The sequence below is a fragment of the Polyodon spathula genome, chromosome 4 (genome assembly GCF_017654505.1).
Source record: "Polyodon spathula isolate WHYD16114869_AA chromosome 4, ASM1765450v1, whole genome shotgun sequence".
Lineage (NCBI taxonomy): Eukaryota > Metazoa > Chordata > Actinopteri > Acipenseriformes > Polyodontidae > Polyodon > Polyodon spathula.
In genome coordinates this window covers 91,677,870-91,687,373 of record NC_054537.1, presented here as the reverse complement: position 1 = coordinate 91,687,373, position 9,504 = coordinate 91,677,870, and the positions used below count along the sequence as shown (strand labels likewise).

The 9,504-nt window shown below is 40.8% G+C and overlaps 1 protein-coding gene across 1 annotated transcript in view; it reads left to right on the top strand.

The window, feature by feature from the left end:
• The first annotated feature begins 471 nt into the window (after nt 1-471).
• Nucleotides 472-9,504, top strand: part of jazf1b (JAZF zinc finger 1b) — a 66,225-nt gene continuing 57,192 nt past the window's right edge. The window contains exon 1 of the mRNA XM_041249035.1: nt 472-709. Coding sequence (XP_041104969.1) covers nt 595-709 — 115 coding nt within the window. The 5' untranslated portion in view covers nt 472-594. The remainder of the gene's footprint in view (nt 710-9,504) is intronic.

Below are 9,504 nucleotides of genomic sequence, written 5' to 3'. Positions count from 1 at the left end.
AATAAAAATTCACATTTATAAATCTGGGGAAAAAAAGTGTAAGATTTAAATTAAAGCTGGGGAAAAAAGACAAGACACACACACTACCGAAACTAGTGGTGTGGTCCCAGCCCAAAACTAATGCTACAATATATTGAACTTACATTTACGAATAGATATTATTTTAATTTTTTCGAGTACTCAAGTAACAAATTAGTGCTCGAATAATTATAATTATTTCGAGTACTCGAGTACTCTAACTCACCCCTATTCTTATTTCATACTGTCTGCAAAAAAATAAAAATACAATAAATAAAATCTGGTATCTCTGCAGGCCAAATAATAATAAAAAATGCAATTAATTAATTCATTTTAAAAAATGCTCCTATGGGACCTTGAAATACAATTTCTGTTTGAATGCAGACCATGCTCACTATTCAATTGTGCAACAGGTAAACATGACGTCATGTATTCTAGTCCTGCTGTGGTCCCTCCCCCCGCTGCTGCTGTAGCCTCATCTCACCCTGGCTGCTCCTTTCCAGCTGCTGCCGCCGCTGCCTGGCTGCCGGTGTCTGTCTTTCTTATTCCGTACAGTATAATATTCAATGTAACACCATGACAGGCATTGCCGCTGCCTCTTTCTTCTCCAATACCTGCAGGTTCGGGGGCTGCGGACTTCATTTCCTCACTTTGGCCGAGCTCATCGAGCACATCGAAGACAACCATATCGGTAAATCGCCTTTAAAATGCATTACAAACTGCAGTCTCTGCAGCGCTTCCCATTACAATGGCAGGCGGCGTTGGAGCCTGAGTGAGCGAGAAGGCTGTGGCAGCCATTCTCTTCCTGCGTCCTGTCAGCGCTGTTGCTAGGTGTGGTAATGATGGGGACATTCGACTTAACCGTGATGTGTTTTTAAGACGTTAGTTTACAGTTGTGACATTTTAGCATTTAGAAACGTTTAAAAAAATCAAGTGAATCGGTACCGAATTGTTGCCAGTGAATTGCATTGCGTTATTTAACCAGAAACCCGTCTCAGCGGTTGGCATTTGCAGTATTTACAGCTAGGCCCTAATGCAAGCTTTGCCTGCTGCAGCTGCAGTAACAAGCAGCTTTTAGTGAGAGAACAGTTAAATGCATAACTACGAACCTGCAATGCCTCATTTTTTTAACCAGATTGAGGGAAGCGGCAGATGCATTTGGAATGCAACGCTCTGACTGATTCTACTGTGTGTTTACATTGTAACGTAACTTATACGTGCATACGAGAATACCTCCTCTAAGATAGTTTGTGCAAAGCAGCTGGGTACAGTGCATTTTGTGGTTATTGCATACGGAGTAACAACGTACTTGTGACTAATTAGAGTGTCAAGTATGCGTATTTTTTTTTAGTTGGAATGTGTGTGAATTGTTACGGATATAGCAACAATGGAACAGATTGTGTCATAATTGCCGTTCCTGAACGTGTCAGATTCACCGAGGATGTGGGTGATATCCGTATACACTGCACTTCAATCCCCTCGGGAAACGCGTGTTTATATAACAATAACTGCCATTTGAATCGATTTATGAGCAAGTTAGTGGTATTTTAGTTGTTCCTAGTACTTTGACATCAGATACAGTAAAGCCCCTTAGTTATACTAGTTGTAAATACACCGGCACTTACTGTCAAACACGTTTTAGACGTTCCTTATTGATACTGGAAGAAACGGGTTTCCTTTTATCTTTGTCATAATGCAGTGTGGCCAGCTTCATCAAATCTCTTAACATGTAGTGTTGTTGTATCCGTTTTGTTTTAGGAGGATGCTTTTCCAGCTGTTTCTAAATAGAACCCTATTCTATTACAGCAGATTTACAGCCCTGGTTTTATTCAATTGTATTCTGTCACCAGATGAGGATAATGTTACATTTTCCACTGTGTTGTTTGCAACAATAATTATGTTCTATGTTTGTACATTGTTTGAGACAGGAGGGATAGGCAAAATGGTCAAGGAAATGTGTTGCCAGTAATGTACCTTAAATAGAACATATTTAATACTTTAAGAATTGGCAATAGGATGTTTAATCACAAAAAAAGTCAGTGACATATGGATGAAGAGACAGCCAGACACCTTCATATATACAGTGATCATAATCTGATACTCTTTTGCAAAATAGTGTTAATACCAAGTTTCATGGTATGTGTGAAATACAGATGGACAAATGTACAGACATACACAACCACCCTCCCCCAAAATCCCCCGTATCTGATAATATCAATAACTAAATAATGTTAATACCAAGTTTCATCACAACAGGATTATCAATTCTCCAGATATATACACAGATATGTGCGAGATACAGATGTCTACAGAGATTTCATAACCCTGGTGCAGAACACAATGGGAATAATTCCAGCCCTCTGATTGGCTGATATTGTGTACATAATGGTAAACTAATGGACCCCTATATATAAACGATTGTATCTTCCTTGAATAGATATTGCTTAACCCTTTCTATACTGCATGTTTCCACTTGCGTTTACTCACTGCTTAGCATGTTAGAGCCCTTTCTATACGCCAGACATTGATTTACATTGGAATTATTTACAGTATGTCCTACTCGCTGTCTACACCCAAATTCAACAAATTATTGCTACTACTTGACCCACCAATAGTAGCCTTTTTATTTTTTTTTAAATCAAAGTAGTATGGCAAATAATCTGGTGTTTCTCCCAGACTGGACAGGAGTTCATCCTAACCGTGCCTGTATCCAGTACCCCCTCAATGAAAGTAAGCATACCTTCACCTGCATGTTATGTATTCCATGTGTGATGGAGAAAAAGGTTCCAGAGTAGATATTGTGTGCATGCAAAAGAGGAGATTTGTAAAATCTTTCGCCTCATGGTGAGAACGTGTCTGTAGTTTCCAAAAATTCCTATTTTGATGCCGTGTACCCTCATGTTTCTCCATGTGCTGCACGACCTAAGCATTTTTGCCCAAGCACTTTGGAAAGTAACTGAAAACAATAATTTAATATGTATATAAAAAGTGAAAGCCTGGAAAAAAACAAAAAAACAAAACTATTTACATAAAACTAAAAAAATAGATACAAATAAGCACTGAAAATGAAATAATAAAAAACCAACAGGAGTCCTAAATATAATACATATAATTCACACTGTATGGTGATTGCTGTACGTCATTGTCTCTATGTATCTTTGTTCTCATTGGTACCTCTTGAAGGTTTGCAATAACCAAGGCGGTGAACCCAAGTGTCCCGCAGCTGTGTGATTGTCTTGCACCGCACAGCCTCTCGTTTTCTTTCTGAAACTAATTAGCATCACCTGCAATTTCATGGCAGAAATTAAAAACTCTTCCCAATTGCATTTTAAAGCTTTGTCTGAGTATGACAAGTCTTATGAAAATGCAAAAAAAAAAAAGTTACTTCTAGTTGAAGCCCGGCATCTCTGTTTTATAAATATACCTGGTTTAAGTATAAAATAACTTAAAAACTGGTCACAATACAAAAGTATCCTATGGTTGTGTTGTGTGTTTGAAGTCTTTACAGTGGTGTTGAGCTGGTAATGAATAGGCTATAACAAATGCTGACCTGTCCTTCAAAATGGTTAATAGACCTTCTGTTTGGCAGCCTGATCACTTCGATTTCTCTTAGCCTCACACCTTGAATTAGCTTCTTTCTGTGTTGTAACCCCGTGCTTTTCAGTAATGTGTGTGTGTGTGTTTTTTAATGTGCTTGAAGTTTGAGCTTCAGCTCACTTTCCTATGTATTTTGCCAGCACTGTGAATAGCACTAACCCATTTTATACCCAGCGACGTGATATTGTGGAGGACTTATTCCTATTACTTTCCAAAACCAAATACAGCTGCTGTTACTTCTCCCCCTCTCATCTGCCTGACGTAGTTGTCATGACATGAAGTACTTATCCCTGGAAGAGCAGTATGTTGGTGGCTGAGCTGCAATCCATTAGTACTGCCAAACTCTGTGGACTTGTCTTACTAAATCACAGCCCCTACAGTACATCTGTGCACACTTAATACATTGATTTGACATGGTGTGTGTGTGTGTGTGTGTGTGTGTGTGTGTGTGTGTGTGTAGTGCAAGCCAATATCTAAATGTGTAGTCCAATTTGTGGTTGGATTGTTTTCGTAAAAATAACACTGTAGTTATTTTATTAATTCTTATTTTTGTCAAACTATACAAGTTGTACGGAGTTTGTACAGTACTGTAATTTATTCATTCACTGCAGTTCTTTCACAATTGTTTTCATGAGGACATTTAACTAAAAATAAACATGTAAATGCTGTAATACTGTAATGTTAATGGCATGGCTCATGTGCACACGTGGTTAACGCGACACCTCAGATAAGTCAGCACTAAATGGCATCCCCATGGGGTGTCGAGTTAAACAAGGATGTGTGTGTGTGTGTGTGTGTGTGTGTGTGTGTCTCTCTCTCTCTCTCTCTCTCTCTCTCTCTCTCTCTCTATATATCTCTCTCTCTATATATATATATATATATATATATATATATATATATATATATATATATATATATAAAAAACACAGTCAGCAGATATAGGATACCCAGATACACGTCAGTCAGAACAAAAACCCTTGTATTAATAATCAATCTTATTCAGTTAGGGGTATATATATATATATATCTATATATATATATATATATATATATATATATATATATAATATATATATTATATATATATATATTCAGATATATAGATAATGCACTTAATTACAGTGAATGGAGGGTCTCAGGCGATTTCTGACTCCGTCACTAGTTTTCTGAGCGATTTCTGACTCCGTCACTAGTTTTCTGATACACAGCCCATCTCTTCAATTTTATATTTTATTTGGATATTTTTGTTTTTGTTTTTCCCTGCATGCCAAATCAGTTTGAAACAGTTGCTGTTAATTAAGACACAGACAACAAATCTACCCGCGGCTAAACCACGCCCCGGTCTTGACTGCTTATGAATATGCAGGACAGTGGCAGTTTCTTTATATTTTATCTTTATTTTTGTTGTATTTTACTGTATTTTGCGTTGTATTTTACTGTTTGTGGTTTTTTTTGTTTTGCTTTTTGTGCGTTTTTGAGGGGTTTTTTTGCAGTAAATAAGTAGTGAGACCCCTGTGCAGTTACACAGCACTTCCCCCAGTTTCACCTGATGAAAATGCAGCCAAAACGTTACGGTAATGTAACAGTTAATCATTAAACAGTTTTAGATACTGTGATGTATCTTTTTTTTTTTTTTTTAATCTGTGATTTTTAATTGTTTTAGTGCGTTTTTGTTGCAAGTGAACAGTGACATTAGAGCCTTATTGAGCACTATATTATGCAATTTTGTATACTGACTTTGGATACTGTTTTAATTATGGAAACTGCATCGTTGTTGTGTTTTTTTTTTTTTAATCTTTTGCTAAATTGCATTACCTTTTACGTTGTATGCAGTTCTGTGCATGGGTAACATTTTGATTTAATTTTGCTGTTGGGTCGTTAACAGGGAATTTTACATACTGCTACAATATGTACCAGATTTAAAAGTATGTACTGTGTTACAATCCACGTGTCATCTCTTGGCAAGTGATGTTTTCATTATCATATCGTTCTGAATTTAAATACTTCTGTTGAAAAAAATAAAATAAATAAAAAATATAGTACTGTACCAATAAAATCAATACAGTTCATCTAAGTGGAAGCCTACTTATTTTAAAGCAGTAGATGTTAAGACTTAAGCTGATTTGAACAAGATAAGCACCGACTAAGACGTAGCTTTGCAGTAAACTAATGTGATCCATCTGCATCTCCATCCATTTGGGTTTCTTTCCATCTGATGATGTAGATTTCCTTCTGCCTGGTGTTAAAGGCTGAAGTGTAATGCTGGCTCCAGGGATCAGCTTATTTTGCCTCCCCAGCGCATCAGCACACATAACGGCTGTGATGCTGGCTCCGGGGATCAACCACAGCGCGGTCTCCCCAGTGCATCAACATGACAACCATCTGGATTGAGCTAAGTAGGGTACACATCTGGGGTCTTCAAGTGGGCACCTTCCATCCTCTGTGTTTCGTCAACTAGCCCACGACACCTCAAGAGAGCGCGACAGTGATTCTGGCGTCCCAGCATCACCCTCTTCTGTCATCAGCGTTGCTTTCTTTCTATTGTGCTTGAGATCCCCAGTCTGAATTTTTCCATCTCAACCACATTCAGTTGCTACTCCTTTTTGCTGCTTCAGAGAAGTTCTTCACTGTGCGATGCATCTCTTGGTCACTGAACCCGACATCTCTGAGAAACCGGCTTGTAGAGTGTGCCACAAATCCTCGACAACCAGCCTCTACTGGGTAAACCCGGACTCTCCACCCTCGCTGTTCCGCTTCAGCAGCTAGTTGAGCATACCCAAGTTACTTCCTCTCATACACCTCTTCCACAGCATCCTCCCATGGCACTGTTAACTCTACCAGATGAACAAAGTGGGCTGATCGATTCCACGAGACAATGTCTGGTCGAAGGTTAGTGGTGGCAATCTCAGGTTGAAAAATAAGCTGTTGACCAACCTCTGCCAGTATTTTCTAGTCTCTAGCAGCTTCCAGTTGTCCTGGACGAGGCTTAGTTTTAACACCTTTTCTTGGTGGTTGCTCTCCTGGACAGAGGAATATTGTGTTTGATGGCAACTTATTGGTCAGGTTACGCTTGTCTTCTAAGGCCAAACATCACAGCACCTGGTCATGGTGCCAAGTAAACCTCCCTTGGCTAAGACCCACCTTACATCCTGTCAAAATGTGCCTTAATGTTTCAGGTGATGAACACAAAGGGCATGAGGGATCCTCACCCACCCAGAGATTTAGATTCTGTGGTGATGGGAGAACATCGTGTGTTGATCTGATGAGGAAACTGATCCTGCTCTGTTCCATTGTCCATAGGTCTTGCCAGACGATCTTGCGTTGTTCCACACTCTCCATTCTCCGTGCTTGGCCTGGGAAACGGCCATTACACACCTCATCCTCTCCTCCTGCTTTTGCACCTCATTGACTACCAGCTTCCTCCGTTGAGCTGGGGTTGCCTTGTGCCAGGTTGGAAGAGATTAACTAAGACCAAGACCCCCTCTTCCAAGCAGAACTTGCCTCATAATATTACCGATTTGAAGGGCAGCCTTGGCATCTTCCACAGCTTTCTTTGCCACCCACTTCCTTCCAGTTTTCAACACAGGTGCTGCCTCGCTTATGCATTTGTCGCGTGAATCTACTAATTTAATTTCCAGTTGGACCTTGGCACACTTAAACTCCTCGGTTAGAGCAGAGATAGGTAGCTGCAGTATTCCTTTACTATAAAGTCTCACTCTGCTGAGGCAGTGTGGAACTCCTAAAACCATTTCCAGATGTATGAACTGATTAAAGCTTCTCAGCTGTTGTCAAGAAAACCTCGTACACAGTCAATGGCCACAGCAGTCTTGGCGGTATATATATATATATTGTGAGCAGGGAGAGGGTTAATTCCTCCCTGCTAATTTTTTTTTAAAAAGTGCAAATACACATGTGATTATTTAATTCTTTGATTGTTTTATTAATAAATATTCCCTGCACCTGGCTATCATTGTAAATTACAGCCAGGTGCAGGGTATTTAAAGAAAGCAGCCTGTTCAGGGCTGCTGTGTGGCGAGCACACTTGAAAGGTACTGTGTGAACCTTTTATTGTTTTGTTTGTAGTTATTTTGTGTTTTGATATTGGTAAGCAGCTTAGCTGCCCAGTGTGTTAGTTTAGTTTTTTGTTTTTGAAAAGTTTAGTTAGTGCTCCAGTGGGAGCTAAGTTTTTGTTTCTGTGTTATTTAATTAGTTATTGTAAGTAATAAAAGTGCGCAACCACGCTAAATCTGCAAGTTCCTGTGTTGGGTCATTGGTTTTTAAATGGGCAACAAACCCAAGAGTTGCAGCTCGGTTACATATGGTGACAGTGGTAATGAGTGCCCCAACTGATCCTGAAGACAAAACGAACTTTACAGAGTTAATCAGGACTGTAGAAAAGTCCACAATGGGGATGCAGAAAGAAACCGTCAGGCAGCGAGAGAGCAACCAGCAGTGGAGGCAAGAGCAGGGGTTGCCCACACGGGAACTGGAGTTCCCCATGTCCGAGCTGGAGCTGCTGTGGCAGAAGGTGGTGTGGTCTGCACCACAAGAAAGAGTGCAGGTGCCGGAACTGGAGTCTCCTGCGCCGAAACCAGAATAGCCCTCGACTGATCCTGCAACGGAGCCAGAGGTCCCTACACCGGAACCGGGGTTGTCTCTACAGGAACCAGAGTTGTCTGGTGCAAAACCAAAGGTGCTCGTGCTGCAGCAGGAGCTGCAGCTGTCGGAAGAGGAGGTGAAGAGTATACCTCCACCACAGCCCCAAACTCCACCTCTGCAAAGCAGTCCGGAGCTCATGGGTATGGTCCCTTGCCCGTGCTCCGGGACACCCTATCTAAGGTTCCGGATCTCCTGTCGCTGGACCTCGAGCCCAGGAGTGTGCTCCACCAGGCACAGTTCATCGCGTGGTCCCCCATTGCGCTTCCCCTGCAACCCCAGATGTCGCGACGCAGGCGACTGATGTGGCTTGATCTCTCCCTGTGTGTTGCTGTGCTCCCCCTGGTGGTTCAGAGGTCACTACGCCGGGGCCCATCCTCAGACCTCTGCCTGCGGCACAACCCACCAGGTCGGCATGCCAGTCACCACAGTGGGGTCCCTCCCTGGTAGCGCCAGAGGGACCAACCCACCCTCAAATTTGCCCGTGGAAGAGGGCGAAGATCAAAGAGATGGAACTTGAGGGTGGGTGGTCTTTTAAGAAGATGGCCGTTAAATGGCTTGTGTCTTAAAAAGACATGGAGGGGGGGGGATGTGTGAGCAGGGAGAGGGTTAATTCCTCCCTGTGGGGGAAAAAAATGTGAAAATGCACATTTGTGTTTGTTTAATTGTTTGATTGTTGTATCAGTAATTATGCCCTGCACCTGGCTATCATTGTAAATTAGAGCCAGGTGCAGGGTATTTAAAGACAGCAGACAGTCTGTTCAGGGCTGCTGTGTGGGGAGCATGCTTGAGAGTGTGCACAAGTGTAGTGAGAAAAAGGTACTGTGTGAACCTTTTATTGTTTTGTTTGTATTTATTTTGTGTTTTGATACTGATAAGCAGCTTAGCTGCCCAGTGTGTTAGTTTAATGGTTTGTTTTTGAAACGTTTAGTTAGTGCTCTAGTGGGAGCTAGGTTTTTGTTTCTGTTTTATTTAATCTTTTGTTATTGTAAATAATAAACGTGCGCAACCGTGCTAAATCTGCACCAGCACTTCCTCTCCGTGGTTTGTTGCCCCTTTAAAAGTAGACCCAGGACCCAGGAACTTGTTTTTAAAAGTGCTGACACGCTATTTTTAATACCGGTAATACAAAATTTAAATAAACCAAAACAAACACCTAGAGCAATAACTAAAATACAGGAACAGGAAACTAAACTATAAAACAGGATAGCTAAGTTGTTTACCTGTTTAAAC